Source organism: Anolis carolinensis, unplaced genomic scaffold (genome assembly GCF_035594765.1).
Source record: "Anolis carolinensis isolate JA03-04 unplaced genomic scaffold, rAnoCar3.1.pri scaffold_8, whole genome shotgun sequence".
In the NCBI taxonomy this organism is placed as follows: domain Eukaryota; kingdom Metazoa; phylum Chordata; class Lepidosauria; order Squamata; family Dactyloidae; genus Anolis; species Anolis carolinensis.
Window position 1 is genome coordinate 5969695 of NW_026943819.1, and position 21219 is coordinate 5990913.

Sequence of the window (21219 nt, forward strand, 5' to 3'; positions counted from 1 at the left end):
CTTGGCAAGATTGGTTCAGAGGAGAGGTATGAGACTAGTTTAAATCCCATCTTAAGGAGCCGAGAGCAATGTTTGAAAGGAAGGAAAAACGCCTTCATTACTTGGATGTGACTTAATGCTTTACTCTTATTTCCTTCCTTTCCCTGCACTCGGCGTCTAATCCGAATCCACATTTCCCCCTCCTTATGTTAAGATTTCTTTCTGCAACAGGAGAGAACAATTTCTCTCAATCTTCTTTGCAGGCAAATGTTTTAAGCTCCTTTTCTCCAGACTAAATATATATCCACTTCCATTTTGCTTTCCCACTTTTGACTCTGCTCTTACAGGTTTTTCTTTCTCCGCTTTCTGTGTTCAGAATCCTTCCCAGTTCGGAGCCGTAAAAGTCCCAGCAATAATAATAATAATAATAATAATAATAATAATAATAATAATAATAATAATAATAATAATAATGCCCTGGCAGAGTATGTAAAGCAAAGTGAAGAACCTGCTTTGATTGAAGCAAAAAATCAGAACCTCCTCAAAGCCCAGCAGACAAAAAACCAATACAAGAAAACCGCACTACAAACTAGAGCTGACAGCTGGCACAACAAAACATTACATGGAAAGTTCCTTGACAAAATTGAAGGAAAAGCTGGTAAGGAGAAGACCTGGCTCTGGCTCACGAATGGGACCCTGAAGAAGGAGACAGAAGGCCTGATCCTTGCAGCCCAGGAGCAAGACATCAGAACAAATGCAATTAAGGCCAAGATTGAAAAATCAGCTGATGACCCAAGATGCAGACTATGCAAGGAAGCTGACGAAACCATGGATCATATCCTAAGCTGCTGTAAGAAAATCGCACAGACAGACTACAAACAGAGGCACAACTATGTGGCCCAAATGATTCATTGGAACTTATGCCTCAAGTACCACCTCCCAGCAGCAAAGAACTGGCGGGATCACAAACCTACAAAAGTATTGGAAAATGAGCACGCAAAGATACTGTGGGACTTCCGAATCCAGACTGACAAAGTTCTGGAACACAGCACACCAGACATCACAGTTGTGGAAAAGAAAAAGGTTTGGATCATTGATGTTGCCATCCCAGGTGACAGTCGCATTGACGAAAAACAACAGGAAAAACTCAGCCACTGTCAGGACCTCAAGATTGAACTTCAAAGACTCTGGCAGAAACCAGTGCAGGTGGTGCCAGTGGTGATGGGCACATTGGGTGCCATGCCAAAAGATCTCAGCCGGCATTTGGAAACAATAGACATTGACAAAATCACGATCTGCCAACTGCAAAAGGCCACCCTGCTGGGATCTGCGTGCATCATCCGAAAATACATCACACAGTCCTAGACACTTGGGAAGTGTTTGACTTGTGATTTTGTGATACGAAATCCAGCATATCTATCTTGTTTGCTGTGTCATAATAAAATAATAATAATAATAATAATAATAATAATAATAATAATAATAATAATAATAACTTTATTTTTATACCCCACCTCCATCTCCCAGCAGGGATTCGGGGCGGCTAACATGGGGCCAGGCCCAAAACCACAATAAAACAGGATAAAATGTATACAAACAAAACAAGCATGATTCAACTCTGTTGAATTAAACTATGATGTTATGAATTCTTGCCTTTCCCTTGAAGCATTCGGATAATAATAATAATAATAATAATAATAATAATAATAATAATAATAATAATAATAATATGATTGGCACATTGGGTGCCGTGCCAAAAGATCTCAGCCGGCATTTGGAAACCATAGACATCGACAAAATTACGATCTGCCAAATGCAAAAGGCCACCCTACTGGGATCTGTGCACATCATTCCAAAATACATCACACAGTCCTAGACACTTGGGAAGTGTTCGACTTGTGATTTTGTGATATGAAATCCAGCATGTCTATCTTGTTTGCTGTGTCATAATAAAATATAATAATAATAATAATAATCATAGAATAGTAGAGTTGGAAGAGACCACATGGGCCATCCAGTCCAACCCCCTGCTAAGAAGCAGGAAATCGCATTCAAAGCACCCCCGACAGATGGCCATCCAGCCTCTGCTTAAAAGCCTCCAAAGAAGGAGCCTCCACCACACTCCGGGGCAGAGAGTTCCACTGGTGAACAGCCCTTCTCACAGTGAGGAAGTTCTTCCTGATGTTCAGGTGGAATCTCCTTTCCTGTAGTTTGAAACCATTGTTCCATTGTGTCCTAGTCTGCAGGGCAGCAGAAAACAAGCTTGCTCCCTCCTCCCTATGACTTCCCTTCACGCATTTGTACATGGCTATCATGTCTCCTCTCAGCCTTCTCTTCTGCAGGCTAAACATGCCCAGCTCTTTCAGCCGCTCCTCATAGGGCTTGTTCTCCAGACCCTTAATCATTTTAGTCGCCCTCCTCTGGACGCTTTCCAGCTTGTCAACATCTCCCTTCAACTGTGGTGCCCAAAATTGGACACAGTATTCCAATAATAATAATAATAATAATAATGGGTCTTTGGTTCCCAGTTTGTTTCCTACCAAGCCTCAACCAGTCTTTACACTGCAGAATTAAAGCAGTTTGATGCCACTTTAAGTGCTGAGGCTCAATGCTGTGTAGTTTTCCAAGGTCTCATCCTTATTCTCCCAACTGCGACTCCTGGCAAGTAAAGTGAGTCAAACTGCATTAATTCTACAGTGTAGGCTCACCTTGGACTGGCATAGCTTTGGCCAACGGCTGCGGCTCATACCTCCTGCAATACGGCTGATTAAATCCAAGGCGTCCGTGCCGTTGCCGTAATCTCACTTTCCCAGAGGCCGGTAGTCCTCCCAGTTTAGGCCACAGGCTCTGCTGGATAAAGGTGTTGCCCCAGTTTGTGATAACTGGGACTGGGAGCATATTCATGGCTGGAGAAGGTCTTCCGTGAAGGGCCCAGAGGACGAAGAAGAGGCCGCCATGCCGTGCCTTCAGTGGAGAGTGAGTAGACCTCTGGCGAAAGCAATAACGGGCCATCTACACTGTAGAATTAATGCAGTTTCATACCACTTGAACTGCCATGGCTCAGTGTTGTTTAATCGTAGAAGTCGTAGTTTGGTGAAGTCCTCCCAGCACTCTTTGGGAGAGAAAGCTAAAGTACTTGTAAAACTACAGCTCCCACAATGCCATGGCAACTGAAGTGTTGTTAAACTGCATTAATTCTACAGTGTAGATGAATCCAGGGAAGAGGGGCATCGTCTAACTAGCTTCATACCTAGTAAACTCCAGCATATGCTCATCTTTTCCTGGTAGGAATTTAATGCTGGTATTATTATTATTATTATTATTATTATTATTATTATTATTATTGACACAACAACATTGTATGACACAGCAAATGATAGATATGCTGGATTTCGTATCACAATATCACAAGTCAAACACTTATTATTATTATTAGAAACACAACAAGATGAGTCCACAGCAGATACTCTGCTGGCTGTTGTATTATTATTATTATTATTATTATTATTATTATTATTATTATTATTTGATACACAACAAGATTAGTCCACAGCAAACAAGATCACTATGTTGGCTTTTGGCCCAGCTCGCTCTCGTTTTAATTTTTATTCTGTTTTGAATGGTTTACTCCTAAATGTGTTTTTATCTGCTTTTAATTCTGTTTGTTGATGATTGCTTTATTTATGTATTTTATTTTGTATTATTGTGATTATTTGGGCTTGGCCACATGTTAGCCACCCTGAGTCCCTTCGGGATATAAAAATCAAGTTGTTGTTGTTGTTGTAATTATTATTATTTTGTATTGGATCACACATTGCACACTTCATTTTTCAGGCTTGTGATCCCACCAGTTGGTCTTCTATTATTATTATTATTATTATTATTATTATTATTATTATTATTATTTCCTGGTGTTAATTATTATTTCTTAATGTTATTCAAATTATAATACCGCAGTTGGCAGTCTCATCATTTGGTTGGCGTTTAACAGACTCTTTCAAGATGTGTTTTTAAATTATTCCTATGAAGTTCCCAAAGGGCGTGTTGTCAGCTGAGCAGTATATGCTTTTAATTAAAAGTTATTACAGTATAAATATTATACCCTCCCTTCAAAATATATAGTCTTTCAGGAAGATCCTATTGTCCCTTCGATGAAGGAGGCTGACAGCCTAAGAAAGCTGTTCCCAAATACTGTATATACTCAAGTATAAGCCTAGTTTTTCAGCCCTTTTTCTAAGATTGAAAAAGCCCCCCTTGGCTTATACTCGGGTGAGGATCCTTGGTTGACATATATTTGGGTCAGCTTATACTCGAGAATATGTGGTACATTTATTATTTTTCTCTATTATTATTGGTATTATTACATTTATTATTTTTCTCTATTATTGTTGCTACTGTTACATTTATTTTACTTTATTTTTATTTTTATTATTAATACATTTATTATTTCACTCTGATCTTAGTATTATTGCATTTATTATTTTCCTATATTTATTATTATTATTACATGTATTATTTTACTCTATTATTAAAAGGATACATAAGCACATTTACATTGAAGAAGATGAGAATCATGATTTGATCAGAGTTGGACAGTCTTATCTTAAATTTGAGCTTTATGTAAATATTCAAAAACATTTAACCTACTTAATGTAATTTTGTTGGTACAGTAGAGTGTCACTTATCCAACATAAACGGGCCGGCAGAACGTTGGATGAGCGAATATGTTGGATAATAAGGAGAGATTAAGGAGAGGCCTATTAAACATCAAATTAGGTTATGATTTTACAAATTAAGCACCAAAACATCATGTTATACAACAAATCTGGCAGAAAAAGTAGTTCAATACGCAGTAATGCTATGTAGTAATTACTGTATTTACGAATTTAGCACCAAAATATCACGATGTATTGAAAACATTGACTACAAAAATGGCTTGGATTATCCAGAATGTTGGATAAGTGAGACTCTACTGTATCTATTTTTATTTCTGAAATTTACCACCCTCGGCTTATACTGGAGTCAATGTTTTCCCAGTTTTTTTGTGGTAAAATTAGGTGTCTCGGCTTATATTCGGGTCGGCTTATACTCGAGTATATACGGTAATAATAATAATGATAATGATAACAACACCAACAAAAATAACAGCAATGTAGGTTTATAAGGCACTTCTCCTGCCAACCAGTAAGGCCTATGACTATGTTTTGGGGAGATTCTGTGAACTGTAGTCCTCAAAAGCAACCGTTCCACTGTTTCCGACTTGCACGACTAAATAACCGGTGCTTTGCAAGCCAAACTTTGCAGAAAATGGCTGCAGGAAAGATTTGCATTTCTCTCCGAATTTTCCTAATGGATAGTTTCCTTCCTAAAGTCCTTTCTCGGCTCGTTGATAAATTGCAGCAGACAGCTCCTTGCTTTGCGCTTTCTTCCTCCAAAAAAGGTCTGGACCGAGCAGGTGTGAACATATCTCAGGTTGAAAAAGCCGGAATTAATGCTCTGCTTGCAGTCTTCTGGCTGATGGAGGGAACAGCTTTGCACCGTCATAGTTGGAGGAGACTCCAAGGGTCATCCAATCCAACCCTTTCTGCTGGGCAAACCCTCCCGACAGATGGCCATCCAGCCTCTGTTCAAAGCCCTCCAGAGAAGGAGACTCGGCTACATTCCCAGGCAACAAATTCCGTTGTCAAACAGCTCTTTTATATATATATATATATATATATATATATATATATATATATGTGTGTGTGTGTGTGTGTGTGTGTGTGTGTGTGTGTGTGTAATGAAATTTCGGCCTAGGACAAAACAACAAAACTACACTTTCCAGAAACACTAAACTTGGCAGCACAACCCCTCAGCCATGCCTCTACGTTCATACAACAAAAAGAAAAGAAAAATAAAGTCCTAATTAGAGGGAGAGGAATAATTGTTTTATCCAGTTGCTGCCAGTTAGAAAGCTAAGCTCCGCCCACTTGGTCTCCTAGCAACCCACTCAGCCCAGGGACAGGCAGAGTTAGGCCTCACTTAGGCCTCTTCCACACTGCCTATAAAATACAGATTATCTGATTTGAACTGGATTATATACTAGACTCAAGGCCCTTCCACACAGCTATATAACCCGTTTATAATGGACTTAATATCAGGGGAAAACCTTTACCCTTTACCTTAACTACCACCAATTCCTCAATACTTTATTTCCCATACCACCAGACTTCGCCACAGCAACGCGTGGCCAGGCACAGCTAGTACTATCAGAAAGTTCTTCCTAACGTTTAGGAGGAATTTCTTGGGAGTGGTAGTTCTTCAAGGTCTGTAGCCTTCTCTGCCAAAGGGTATTTAATGCTTCACCAGACTACAATTCCTCATAGTACTAAGCCATAGCAGTTGAAGTAGGACCAAACTGCATTCATCTGACAGTGTATATCAGGCATGGGCAAATGTCAATGGCTTCTCTGTGTTGTCTGTCATAGTGGTTGTTAAAGCAGCCAGGCTTTGAAGCTGCAAGGCTATTCAGTGCTAATCAAGGTGGCCAATGGCATCATTCACCCTTGCCTCCAAAAGACAATTGTTCTTTCTCCCACCCTGAACATTGCACATTGCTGATTGCGAGAATTGGCTTTTGGGAAGGCTTTCATGGCCGGTATCATTGGGTTGTTGTGAGTTTTCCAGGCTTTATGGCCATGTTCCAGAAACACTCTCTCCTGGTGTTGAACAAAATCTGGCTACCAGTATACAGGACAATCAGTAAAGAACACCAGTCAGGAAACAGAGGAATTCCAGACATGAGTCAATCAGGGCCAGGTAACACCTCCCAACAAAATATTCCCCCAGGCTGGAAGCAGACAGACCTTGAAGCTGCAAGGCTATTCAGTGCTAATCAAGGTGGCCAATTGTAACCTTCACCCTTGCCTCCAATAGACAAGAGTTCTTTCTCCCACCCTGGACATTGCACAGATATGTAAACCTCACTTGCCTAGTTTCCAGACCTCACAACCTCTGAGGATGCCTGCCATAGATGTGGGTGAAACGTCAGGAGAGAGTGCTTCTGGAACATGGCCCTACAGCAACTCTATTAGTTTAATTAGCATTCTTTAAAATACTATTTACAATCTTCTCGTTGAATTTTAGAAAAGATCTATTCCCCAGGCCTCTAGAAATGATGGTGTTGTGCCAAAACATCACATTTTGCCCGTCTGGAATCCTCCAAAAAGCAGGTTCTGTCAAACTAGGGCTGCTACAAACTATTTCACTTGATTATTTGCCATAATGTGACCTATGGTGAGCCATTCGCAGGGTTTTTCTTGATAAGGTCTCGTGCTGTCTGGATGGAGGAGCAGGTTTGGTGTTCCGAGGATTCCTCTTCAGAGAATATCTCAAATGTGTAAGAGAAAGATACTCCATGGCTTTGCCCCCAAAGCCTTTTATCAGCCGCTGACAGCTTTGAATTGTAGCGTGAGCATGGAGAGGCCCAGGCAAGGGGCGTTGGTGCATACGTGTGTTTACATTGCATATGTGAGCTTACCCCAAAAAATTAGAAAAACGTAATGCGCAAGCACAAAATGTCATGCGTGATATGATCGGGTACTATGTCATTATAACACAAGGTTGTCTATTAAATTAATCTCTACAAAAACTATGGGAAAATCCACAAAATGTGTTGTATGCGTAGTACAGTAATGCTGCTGTTGCAGAAGTGTATTTGATTTCTAGTTAAATTGATATTTGTTAAATGCCTTGTACTATTAGCATATCAGATTGGCTGCAAATCAGGAAGGCATAAATAAAAGCAGGGAAGAAGTATGGAAAGAAGTCAACTTATTACTACTTTTATTTATTTATCACTAGTTTCGGGACCCGGCGGTGCCCGGGTTATTAGAAGAAGGCATTGTTTGTTTTGGGATGTTGGGTAGTATTTGTTTATTTATGTATTGACTTCATTTTTACCCTGCCTTTCTCGACCTTAAGCTGGGTTCAGTACTGTCTGGATAAGGGTGAACTACAACTCCCAGATTCCCAGGGTTATCACCCCCAAACCCTACCAGTATTCGCAGTTGGCTATGTTGGGTCTGTGTGCCAAGTTTGGTCCAGACCCGTCGTCGGCTGGGTCCAGTGCTCTCTGGATAAGGATGAACTATAACTCCCAAAATCAAGGTCCGTTCCTACTAACCCCTGCATTATGTTCATTTGGTCATGGGGCTTTTCTGTGCCAAGTTTGGTCCCAGTCCATTGTCAGTGGGGGTCATAGTATCAGTGAAGGTACTGCAAGTCCCATCATCTGTGGCAAGTGTGAAACAGATGCATTGTTGGTTGGGTGAACAGTGCTCTTTGGATGTAAGTCAAGTACAAGTCCAGTAAATCATGGTGAATTCTCCCCAAACCTCTTGTCCAGTTGCAGATAAATTCTTCTGTTTGCTATGTGTCATAGGAAAAGGTAGGAAAGGGTTAAGGGAGAGGCAGTGGGCGGGGTCATGAAAATTAAGGAGGGGGAAAAAGGAAAGAGGAAAAGGAAGGAAGGAAGGGAAAAAGGGAGAGAGGAAGGAAGGAAGGAAGGAAGGAAGGAAGGAAGGAAGGAAGGAAGGAAGGAAGAATGGAAGGGGAAAGATGAGAGAGAGATGAAGGAAGGAAGGACAGAAGGAAAAAGGAAAGATAGAGGAAGGAAGGAAGGATGGATGGATGGATGGAAGGAAGGAAGGAAGGAAGGAAGGAAGGAAGGAAGGAAGGAAGGAAGGGAAAAAGGAAAAGAGAGGAAGGAAGGAAGGAAGGAAGGAAGGAAGGAAGGAAGGAAGGAAGGAAGAATGGAAGGGGAAAGATGAGAGAGAGATGAAGGAAGGAAGGACAGAAGGAAAAAGTAAAGATAGAGGAAGGAAGGATGGATGGATGGATGGAAGGAAGGAAGGAAGGAAGGAAGGGAAAAAGGAAAAGAGAGGAAGGAAGGAAGGAAGGAAGAATGGAAGGGGAAAGATGAGAGAGAAATGAAGAAAGGAAGGATGGAAGGAAGGAAGGAAGGGGAAAGGAAAGAGAGAGAAAGGAAGGAAGGAAGGAAGAATGGAAGAGGAAAGATGAGAGATGAAGGAAGGAAGGATGGAAGGGAAAAAAAGGGAAAGAGAGAGGAAGGAAGGAAGGAAGGAAGGAAGGAAGGAAGGAAGGAAGGAAGGAAGGAAGGAAGGGGAAAGATGAGAGAGAAATGAAGAAAGGAAGGATGGAAGGAAGGAAGGAAGGGGAAAGGAAAGAGAGAGAAAGGAAGGAAGGAAGGAAGAATGGAAGAGGAAAGATGAGAGATGAAGGAAGGAAGGATGGAAGGGAAAAAAAGGGAAAGAGAGAGGAAGAAAGGAAGGAAGAACGGAAGGGGAAAGATGAGAGAGAAATGAAAGAAGGATGGAAGGAAGGAAAGGAAAAAGGGAAAGAGAGAGGAAGGAAGGAAGGAAGGAAGGAAGGAAGGAAGGAAGGAAGAATGGAAGGGGAAAGATGAGAGAGAAATGAAAGAAGGATGGAAGGAAGGAAAGGAAAAAGGGAAAGAGAGAGGAAGGAAGGAAGGAAGGAAGGAAGGAAGGAAGGAAGAACGGAAGGGGAAAGATGAGAGAGAGATGAAGGAAGGAAGGACAGAAGGAAAAAGGAAAGATAGAGGAAGAAAGGATGGATGGATGGATGGATGGAAGGAAGGAAGGAAGGGAAAAAGGAAAAGAGAGAGGAAGGAAGGAAGGAAGGAAGGAAGGAAGGAAGGAAGGAAGGAAGAATGGAAGGGGAAAGATGAGAGAGAAATGAAAGAAGGATGGAAGGAAGGAAAGGAAAAAGGGAAAGAGAGAGGAAGGAAGGAAGGAAGGAAGGAAGAACGGAAGGGGAAAGATGAGAGAGAGATGAAGGAAGGAAGGACAGAAGGAAAAAGGAAAGATAGAGGAAGAAAGGATGGATGGATGGATGGATGGATGGAAGGAAGGAAGGAAGGAAGGAAGGAAGGAAGGAAGGAAGGGAAAAAGGAAAAGAGAGGAAGGAAGGAAGGAAGGAAGGAAGAATGGAAGGGGAAAGATGAGAGAGAAATGAAGAAAGGAAGGATGGAAGGAAGGAAGGAAGGGGAAAGGAAAGAGAGAGAAAGGAAGGAAGGAAGGAAGAATGGAAGAGGAAAGATGAGAGATGAAGGAAGGAAGGATGGAAGGGAAAAAAGGGAAAGAGAGAGGAAGAAATGAAGGAAGGAAGGAAGGAAGGAAGGAAGGAAAGAAGGAAGGAAGGAAGGAAGGAAGAACGGAAGGGGAAAGATGAGAGAGAAATGAAAGAAGGATGGAAGGAAGGAAAGGAAAAAGGGAAAGAGAGGAAGGAAGGAAGGAAGGAAGGAAGGAAGGAAGGAAGAATGGAAGGGGAAAGATGAGAGAGAAATGAAAGAAGGATGGAAGGAAGGAAAGGAAAAAGGGAAAGAGAGAGGAAGGAAGGAAGGAAGAACGGAAGGGGAAAGATGAGAGAGAAATGAAAGAAGGATGGAAGGAAGGAAAGGAAAAAGGGAAAGAGAGAGGAAGGAAGGAAGGAAGGAAGGAAGGAAGGAAGGAAGGAAGGAAGGAAGGAAGGAAGGAAGGAAGGAAGGAAGAATGGAAGGGGAAAGATGAGAGAGAAATGAAAGGATGGAAGGAAGGAAGGGAAAAGGAGAAAGAGGAAAGAAAGAATAATGGAAGGGGAAAGATGAGAGAGAGATGGATGGAAGGAAGAGAAAAGGGGAAAGAGAGGAAGGAAAGAAAGAAGGAAGGGAAAAGAGGAAAAAGGAAGAAGTAGAAAGAGGAGTGAAGGAAGGAAGAGGGAAGAGGATATAGGAAACAGGGAGGGAGGAAAGAGAGAGAGAAAGGGGAAAATAAAAGAGAGGGAGAAGGTGTATAAAGGACCTGTAGGAGCCACAAAGAAAATGCATGCCTGGGCAATGGCAGGTATATATGCTAGTTCAGGTATGGGCAAACTTCGGCTCTCCAGGTGTTTTGGACTTCAATTCCCAGAAATTCAAGCCAGCTTACCATCTGTTAGGAATTGTGGGAGTTGAAGTCCAAAACACCTGGAGGGCCAAAGTTTGCCCATGCCTGTGCTAACTGGTGCTAGAAAGAATTGCTTCTGTTGCTTTTGCTGACATGCCGAAATAATGATATCACGCCTGGGAGGAACAGCCATTCTACGACCTGTAGCGCCTTTGGTTGTTATTATTGTGTGTCTTCAAGTTGTTTCCGACCTGTGGCAACCCTGAGGCCAAGCCATCGTCGGATTATCTTGGCAAGATTTGTTTGGAAGAGGTTTCCCGCAGCCTTCCTCGGAGCACTTTAGAAACCCTAACAAATCCACGATGGCGTTTTGGTGCATCGCGGCCTCCTTCCGCCGTCATAAATTTGTCCTCAAAGTGCGGCAAGGCTTCGTGGTTATTTTTGCTGCGACAGAAGAACCCAGAGTGTATATGATAGAGAGATGGCCTTGCAGAGCGACTTTCCCAGAATGTTTTCAGAACATTCGTTTTTGAGGAGGGAAAGTTGCAAGTTGCTTTCCGTCCTGGTTGGTAGCGAGAATCAAGAATTGAGCCTGGTCGTCGTCCGAACCGCCGGCTTTAAAAATAAACCCAAACCGAGCAGAGAGGCTTTTGTTAAGACTGCAGTCTAAAGCATGTGCATCATTTTCAATTATTAAAGCCGGAGTTGGAAAACAGGTCATTCATGCCTAATGCTCACTGCGGTCCAGTCTTTCCTACCAAATTCAACGTGTTCCATATGAAACACATGCAGATACGTGTTGCTGTTAATATGGTGCCTGCGTCAAGAGAGATTGGTCTTTCGTAGGGAAATAATCAGAAAAAGGGCTCCTTATCCAAGTTATTGAACCTTTGGGTGGAGGATGTTTCGTGGCAGGGTGTTTAGGGCAGATTAAGGCATGCATGTGCGTCTACACTGGAGAATGAATGTAGTTTGGCACTGCTTGAACTGCCATGGCTCAATGCTACGTAATCCTGGGAGATGGAGTTTCGCATGTCTTTTATTTATTACTAGCTGTGCCCGGCCATGCATTGCTGTGGCAAAGTCTGGTGGTATGGGAAATAAAGTATTGAGGAATTGGTGGTAGTTAAGGTAAAGGGTAAAGGTTTTCTCCTGACATTAAGTCAAGTTGTGTCCGACTGCACACTGAAGTGGATTATATGGCAGTGTGGAGTCAAGATAATTCAGTGCAAAGCAGATAATATAAGATTATAAATGGGTTATATAGCTGTGTGGAAGGGCCTTGAGTCTACACTGCCATATAATCCAGTTCAAATCAGATAATCTGTATTTGATAGGCAGTGTGGAAGAGGCCTAAGTGAGGCCTAACTCTGCCTGTCCCCTGGACTGAGTGGGTTGCTAGGAGACCAAGTGGGTGGAGCTTAGCCTTTTAACTGGCAGCAATTGGATAAAAACAATTCTTCCTCTCCCTCTAATTAGGACTTTATTTTTCTTTTCTTTTTGTTGTCAGAACGTAGAGGCATGGATGAGGGACTGTGCTGCCAAGTTTAGTGTTTCTGTAATGTGTAGTTTTGTTGTTTTGTCCTAGGCTGAAATTTCATTACCCTTTTATATATATAGACTAGCTTGGGGACCCGGCGGTACCCGGGTCATTTGAGAAAGGCACTGTTTGTCTTTGAATGTTAGGTATTCTCAGTTTGGAGTGGGTGAACTACAATTCCCAGAATCGTGGGTCAATCCTCCCCAAACCTGCCAGTATTCAAAGTTGGCCATTTCGGGTCTGTGTGCCGAGTTTGGTCCAGATCTGATGTCAGCTGGGTTCAGGGCTCTCTGGATAAGGGTGAACTACAACTCCCAGATCCGAGGTCAATCTCTCCCAAACCAGGCCTGTATGCACAGTTGGCCATGTAGGGTTTGTGTGCCAAGTTTGGTCCAGATCTGATGTCAGCTGGGTTCAGTGCTTTCTGGATAAGGCTGAACTATAACTCCCAAAATCAAGGCCCAGTATGTTCAGTTGGTCATGAGGCTTCTCTGTGCAAAGTTTGGGCCTGGTCCATTTTCGGTGGGGGCCACTGTTTCTCTGGATGCAGGTGAACTATAACTCCTTTTCCTCCAAAATTGTCCAATATAATAATATCTGCACGCATCATCCAAAAATACATCACATAGTCCTAGACACTTGGGAAGTGTTCGACTTGTCATTTTGTGATACGAAATCCAGCATATCTATCTTGTTTCCTGTGTCATACAATAATAATAATAATAATAATAATAATAATAATAATAATAATAATAATAATAATAATAATTGTGCAGGTTTGTGATCCCACCAGTTCTTTGCTGCTGGGAGGTGGTACTTGAGGCATAAGTTCCAATGAATCATTTGGGCCACATAGTTGTGCCTCTGTTTGTAGTCTGTCTGTGCAATTTTCTTACAGCAGCTGAGGATAGGATCCATGGTTTCTTCGGTTTCCTTGCCCAGTCTGCATTTTGGGTCATCAGCTGATTTTTCGATCTTGGCCTTAATTGCCTTTGTTCTGATGTCTTGCTCCTGGGCTGCAAGGATCAGGCCTTCTGTCTCCTTCTTCAGGGTCCCATTTGTGAGCCAGAGCCAGGCCTTCTCCTTATCAGCCTTTTCTTCAATTTTGTCAAGGAACTTTCCATGCAATGTTTTGTTGTGCCAGCTGTCAGCTCTAGTTTGTAGTGCAGTTTTCTTGTACTGATTCTTTGTCTGCTGTGTTTTGAGGAGTTTCTGATTTTTTACTTCAATCAAAGCAAGTTCTTCACTTATTATTATTATTATTATTATTATTATTATTATTATTATTATTATTATTATTATTATGGAGCCCCCGGTGGCATAGTGGATTAAAGGCTTGTGACTTGAAGGTTGGGTTGCTGATCTGAAAGCTACCAGGTTCGAATCCCACCCGGGGAGAGCGCGGATGAGCTCCCTCTATCAGCTCCAGCTCCATGCGGGGACATGAGAGAAGCCTCCCACAAGGGTGATAAAAACATCAAAACATCCAGGCATCCCCTGGGCAACGTCCTTGCAGACGGCCAATTCTCTCACACCAGAAGCGACTTGCAGTTTCTCAAGTCGCTCCTGACACGAAAAAAAAAATTATTATTAGGTTCAGTTGTTGATTAATTCTTCTGTTGGAAACTAGGCAGGTGAAGTTTCTATTTTTGTGAAATGTCCAGGGTGGGAGAAAAGACAGGAAGCAGCCAGGCTTTGAAGCTGCAAGGCTATTCAATGCTAATCAAGATGGTCAACTGCACCATTCACACTTGCCTCAAACAGACAAGAGTTCTTTCATTATTCCACAGATATATAAACCCCACTTACCTAGTTTCTAACAGACCTCACAACCTCTGAGGATGCCTGTCATAGATGTGGGCGAAACATCAGGAGAGAATGCTTCTGGAACAAGGCCATACAGCCCAGAAAACTCATAGCAATCCAAAGTTACTGACGACGAACAGACAGGCAAAAGAGAGGCTGCAGACCTTCTTTCTATGTGAGGTTGGAGGACTTGTTCACCTGTCTTGCAATTACACTGTCCTTACATTGTGACCCATAGACACACACACAACACACACACATATATATTCAGAATACTGTCCTCTAGGTTGGCTATTTTTAAAGCTCAGCTTCCCCATTTTGCTGCCTGAATTGCTTCTGTATTTGTGTCAAACGGCAGCAAGGGACTTGGTGTTTCTGGAAATGGTTCTTCCTGGGCCATCATTTCTCCCACTAATAAATGCATTTCTCCCACTAATAAATATACTAAAACTAGCTGTGCCCGGCCACACATTGTCCTAAGTGGGTTTTTGTTTGTAGAGGCAAGTATGAGTGTTGCAATTAGTCACCTTGATTAGGATTGAATGGGCTTGCAGCTTCAGAGCGTGATTGTTTCCTCCCTGGGGGAATCCTTTGTTGGGACGTGTTAGCTGGCTCTGGTTGTTTCCTGTCTGGTATACCCTTATTTTCAGAGTGTTGTTCTTTATTTATTGTCCAGATTGCAGAGTTTCTTTTTAAATGCTGGCTGCCAGGTTTTGTTCATTTTGATGATTTCTAGGAACCTAACAACAACAACAACAACAACGCTCAAGGGGAATCCTTTGTTGGGAGGTGTTAGCTGGCTCTGGTGGTTTCCTTTCTGGTATACCCTTATTTTCAGAGTGTTGTTCTTTATTTATTGTCCAGATTGCAGAGTTTTTTTAATGCTGGCTGCCACGTTTTGTTCATTTTGATGATTCCCAGGAACCTAACAACAACAACAACAACAACAACTCTAAAGGAGAATCCTTTGTTGGGAGGTGTTAGCTGGCTCTGGTTGTTTCCTGTCTAGTTGTGCTCGGCTACATACTGTGTCTTTGTGTCAATAATAATAACTCTCAAGGAGAACTCTTCGTTGGGAGGTGTTAGCTGGCTCTGGTTGTTTCCTGTCTAGTTGTACTCGGCTACGCATTGGCGTGGCATAGTCTGTTGTTATGGAAAATATTGTGATGTGAAGCAGCCTGTGTTTGAGGCTGCAAGGTTGTTCCTCTTCCTCTCACCATGGGGAAAGGGGGCGGGGAAAGGGTAGGAAGCCTTGCCATTGGTGCACGGTGGCTGTTGAAGTCCCGCCCATCTGGCTAACGTCACCAAGTTTTGGGGAGAGGCTCTGCGCATGCGCGATTAGTAATTTTTGGTTTTGGGTTTTTTTCTGTAACTTGGACCTAATTTTATAGGGGTTTTTTGATGGAAAGACATAGTTGGGATGACTATGTCTTTTGTGGCCAAATTTGGTGTGATTTGGTCCAGTGGTTTTGTTGTTTACTCCATGGGAATTATGCACGTTACACACACACACACACACACACACACACACACAGACATATATATATATCTACATATACAGCCGGTAGGCTGTTAGGAATTGTGGGAGTTGGAGTCCAAATCACCTGGAGGGCCCAAGTTTGCCCATGCCTGGGCTAAACCCATTGAAATACAGTGTAGAAGATGCACCCTTGGCCTGCTTCTCTTTAGATTTGCTTCTGTTTTAGTATGATAAGAAGTCAAACATTTATCTAATTGAAGTTTCTTTTTCCCTCCTGGCTTCGTGTGAGAAGTAAACAGCAGTCTAGTAATTATTAAAGGATGCTTTTAGGGTAATTTGGGGCTCCCGGAGGAGGAAATGAGAGCCTTGAGAGGCACCTGCAGGAAAGAACCTGCGGAGATGGAAAGCTTTGTACAATCTTGCGAGAACTCTTTGCAATGCGACACAGGGATGCAAACCTATGCCTTGAGGTCTGCAGAGACTCTGTTCTGCCGTTAGAGGGAAGTGTTGGATTCCTTTGGCCTAAATCTATATCTATATCTACGTGGGTTGAATGAAAAGTAATGCCTCCGCCTTCGTTTCTTGGGTTTGGATGGGAATATTTTCATAAATCAAACGCAGAAATAATCCTTTAAATACCGCTATTCACTTTTTCACATAATTACCAGACAACTGGATACATTTCTGCCAACGATGAACAAGTTTTCTGAAGCTGTCACGGAAGAAGTCAACACTTTGTTTCCGCAACCAGTGTCTCACAGGATCCAATCTGCCCAATTACAGCAAAGCAATAATGTGACCCATACGTTCTTGTGAAATGTCGATTATGCTTGAAATTTCTCTCTGAGTGATACGACGATCGTCCTGAATCAATCTGTCAACCTTTTGCTTGTGAACCTCGGTAGTTGCTGTCACAGGACGTCCAACTCTTTGTTTGTCACGCAATAATAATAATAATAATAATAGTAATAGTAATATAATAACTTTATTTTTATATCCCGCCCCATCTCCCAGAAGGGACTCGGAGCGGCTTACATGGGGCCATGCTCGACAACAATACAATAACAGCAATAAAACAATAAAACAAGGTCAGCAATAAAACAATGTCATATCAATAAAAACATAGCATCAATGAACAGTTATAAAAGTCAGCGCACGGCATAAAATGGTTAAAAACAGGGCTAAAAACGCGGAGCTGGGCCCAGAGGATGTTCCCACCTCGACATCTTTAAACTTACTCGCCCAATGACAACAAAATCACCATAAACAGCTTGCATTCTCTGGTGAATCTCCTTTGGGGTGACACCTTTTGCTGTCAAGAATTCAGTGACTGTACGTTGCTTAAGTCGCATTGACCGACTGTCTGCACAGGGTTCCCTACTTCGCACTTTAACAACACAACCGTTCAATGCTAAGGCTTCCCAGTCTGCGCAGGGTTCCTTACTTCGCTCTGTAACAACACAACCGTTCAATGCTAAGGCTTCCCCGTCTGCGCAGGGTTCCATACTTCGCACTTTAACAACACAACGGTTCAATGCTAAGGCTTCCCCGTCTGTGCAAGGTTCCATACTTCACATTTTAACAACACAACCGTTCAATGCTAAGGCTTCCCCGTCTGCGCAAGGTTCCATACTTCGCATTTTAACAACACAACCGTTCAATGCTAAGGCTTCCCCGTCTGCGCAGGGTTCCATACTTCACACTTTAACAACACAACTGTTCAATGCTAAGGCTTCTCCATCTGCGCAGGCTTCCATACTTCGCACTTTAGCAACACAACCGTTCAATGCTAAGGCTTCCCCGTCTGCACAGGGTTCCATACTTCGCACTTTAACAACACAACCGTTCAATGCTAAGGCTTCCCAGTCTGCGCAGGGTTCCATACTTCACACTTTAACAACACAACTGTTCAATGCTAAGGCTTCTCCGTCTGCGCAGGCTTCCATACTTCGCACTTTAGCAACATAACCGTTCAATGCTAAGGCTTCCCCGTCTGCACAGGGTTCCATACTTCGCACTTTAACAACACAACCGTTCAATGCTAAGGCTTCCCAGTCTGCGCAGGGTTCCATACTTCACACTTTAACAACACAACTGTTCAATGCTAAGGCTTCTCCATCTGCGCAGGCTTCCATACTTCGCACTTTAACAACACAACCATTCAATGCTAAGGCTTCCCCATCTGCGCAGGGTTCCATACTTCGCACTTTAACAACACAACCGTTCAATGCTAAGGCTTCCCTGTCTGCGCAGGGTTCCATACTTCGCACTGTAACAACACAACCGTTCAATGCTAAGGCTTCCCAGTCTGCGCAGGGTTCCATACTTCACACTTTAACAACACAACTGTTCAATGCTAAGGCTTCTCCGTCTGCGCAGGCTTCCATACTTCGCACTTTAGCAACATAACCGTTCAATGCTAAGGCTTCCCCGTCTGCACAGGGTTCCATACTTCGCACTTTAGCAACACAACCGTTCAATGCTAAGGCTTCCCAGTCTGCGCAGGGTTCCATACTTCACACTTTAACAACACAACTGTTCAATGCTAAGGCTTCTCCATCTGCGCAGGCTTCCATACTTCGCACTTTAACAACACAACCATTCAATGCTAAGGCTTCCCCATCTGCGCAGGGTTCCATACTTCGCACTTTAACAACACAACCGTTCAATGCTAAGGCTTCCCTGTCTGCGCAGGGTTCCATACTTCGCACTGTAACAACACAACCGTTCAATGCTAAGGCTTCCCCGTCTGCGCAAGGTTCCATACTTTGCATTTTAACAACACAACCGTTCAATGCTAAGGCTTCCCCATCTGCGCAGGGTTCCATACTTCGCACTTTAACAACACAACCGTTCAATGCTAAGGCTTCCCTGTCTGCGCAGGGTTCCATACTTTGCACTTTGACAACACAACCGTTCAATGCTAAGGCTTCCCCGTCTGCACAGGGTTCCATACTTCGCACTTTAACAACACAACCGTTCAATGCTAAGGCTTCCCCGTCTGCGCAGGGTTCCATACTTCGCACTTTGACAACACAACCGTTCAATGTTAAGGCTCCCCGTCTGCGCAGGGTTCTATGCTTCGCACTTTAACAACACAACCATTCAATGCTAAGGCTTACCTCCAAATGGAACTGTAGAGGAGAGTCTACTGAACAAGCCAAGACCTGCCACAGACCAGGACTGCCATCAGTTGAGTTACGAAGGTGGAGGCATTACTTTTCATTCAACCGTCGTATATCTATATCTATATAAATATTCCAGAATCGTTTAGCCAACCACGCATTCTGATAGTGGCTAGTTAACAAACCATTGTTTGTGAGCAGAGCTAGATTCACCCATTGCAAAGACTAGTTTTCAAGCAATCACGCTATGGTGTGTCATGTTGCAGAAATGTACTGATGTCATGATGCTGTGACATATTTCTGTGCCAGTTTCTGGGTTGCGATGGCCTTGCTGTCCTGCTTGTGTCTTCCTATAGGTCTCCGGTTGGCTGACCGCTATGGGGGCAGAACACTGGACTAGAGAGGTACCAGGTTCCAATTTAGCTCTTTCTTGTTGTGTTGTTGGTTGTTATTGGTCAGAAATAGGGAAAACAAGGCCAAATTGGCAATCTTTTTTGTAGCTTGCATTAGGATAAAAGGGTGGGCAGCCTGTGGCCTTCAACCTTTTTGGAAAATGCAATCTTCTTGAGAACTCCCCAAATACGTTTCTGAAGGTTTCATGGCCGGAATCACTGGGTTTCTGTGAGTTTTCCGGGCTGTATGGCTATGTTCCAGAGGCATTCTCTCCTGACGTTTCGCCCACATCTTTGGTAAGCATCCTCAGAGGTGGTGAAGTTTGTTAGAAACTAGGCAAGTGAGGTTTATATATCTGTGGAATGATGTCCAGGGTGGGAAAAAGAACTCTTTGTCTGTTTAAATGTTGCAGTTGGCCACCCTAATTAGCATTGAATGGCCTTGCAGCTTCAAAGCCTGGCTGCTTCCTCTCCGGGGAATCTTTTGTCGGGAGGACAAGCATGTAGACCATTTCGTCAGAAAGGAGGAAACCATGAAAACGAACAAAATCTGGCTACCAGTATTAAAAGCTCTAAAATCAGGATAGTAAATAAAGAACAACACTCAGAAAACAGGGGAATTCCAGACAAGAAACAATCAGGGCCAGCTAACACCTCCCAACAAAGGACTCCCCCCAGGCAGGAAGCAGCCAGGCTATTTATTTATTTATTTCGTGTCAAAAACATTGCATAATAAATAAGTTTAAAAGTGATAAAATAAAGGAATCACAAACAGCTAAGTAGTTTTGGACCAAAAGCGGGCAACAGCAATCGCATGGTCCGTAGTTTTAAACAACTCCTCCTCCGTACATGAGGCAGGGCATTGTGGGCAAGCATACATATGAGCAGCCAGGCTTTGAAGCTGCAAGGCCATGCCAGCTAACACCTCCCAACAAAGGACTCTCCCAGGCAGGAAGCAGCCAGGCCTTGAAGCCGCAAGGCCATTCAGTGCTAATCAAGTTGACCAATTGCAACATTCACCATTGCCTCCAACAGACAAGAGTTTTTTTCTCCATCCTGGACATTATTCCACAGATATATAAACCCCACTTGCCTAGTTTCAAACAGACCTCACAACCTCTGAGGATGTCTGCCATAGATGTGGGCAAAACGTCAGGAGAGAATGCTTCTGGAACATGGCCAGACAGCAAAGAAAACTCACAGCAACCCAGTGATTCTAGCCGTGAAAGCCTTTGACAACACATCTGTCATATCACTTCAAAAGCCATCTATATGTTATGCCTCTGGATTTATGGGTATTTTATTATATTTTTCTGGATTGCAATTCCGATCAGTGATGAAGGATGATAGGACTTGCATGCCTCAATTTCTGTGCCCTGTCCTTAGGCAGAGTAATCACAACAAGGGGAAACAGTCAGTTAAATAGTAATTAATATTCTTAAATTGTTAGGGATCAGGGCTGTTCTGCCGTATGTGCCAAAATGAATCTTGGCCAGACTTGCTTATGGGTTTAAACTGTCTTTGAACTCGGTGAAGTGTGTGAACGCCTTGACATTTGCTGCAATTCGAAAAAGAAGACGCGGCACACCTTCTGTGCTCTGTCGCCATGTGTCTCTTGGCTGATAAATGCGTCTGTGCCGGAAAAGAGGGCAGAAATCTCCAGAGTTTTTCCCTCCTCATCCAGGTGCAGAGCTTGTTCAGTTTCGGTAAAGTCGGAAGTTCAGGTGAAGGCATCAAATGGGGCAAAAATGGAAGCAAAGCAGGTGACTTTTGCAGGTAACCTGAAACTGGGAGGAGTGGCTAAACAAGGCATGGGGAAACTTGGGCCCTCCAGTTGTTTTGGACTTCAACTCCCACAATTCCTAACAGCCGGTAGGAGAGGGACCCTCAAAGGCCATCTAGATGATCTCATAAGGCCATCAGAAGAACATAGATAAGGACCCTCAAAGACCAT

General features: G+C 43.0%; 1 protein-coding gene across 9 annotated transcripts in view; it reads left to right on the forward strand.

The window, feature by feature from the left end:
* Positions 1–21219, forward strand: part of ank1 (ankyrin 1) — a 232977-nt gene that overhangs the window by 57993 nt on the left and 153765 nt on the right. The window contains exons 1-2 of one of the 9 annotated variants that reach the window (XM_062961430.1): positions 2720–2955; positions 19230–19277. The exons of 7 other annotated variants lie outside the window; for them this stretch is intronic. In XM_062961430.1, coding sequence (XP_062817500.1) covers positions 2935–2955; positions 19230–19277 — 69 coding nt within the window. In that variant the 5' untranslated portion in view covers positions 2720–2934. Of the gene's footprint in view, positions 1–2719; positions 2956–19229; positions 19278–21219 lie in introns of those variants that run through there. One more of the 9 variants, XM_062961435.1, reaches the window with a different exon arrangement.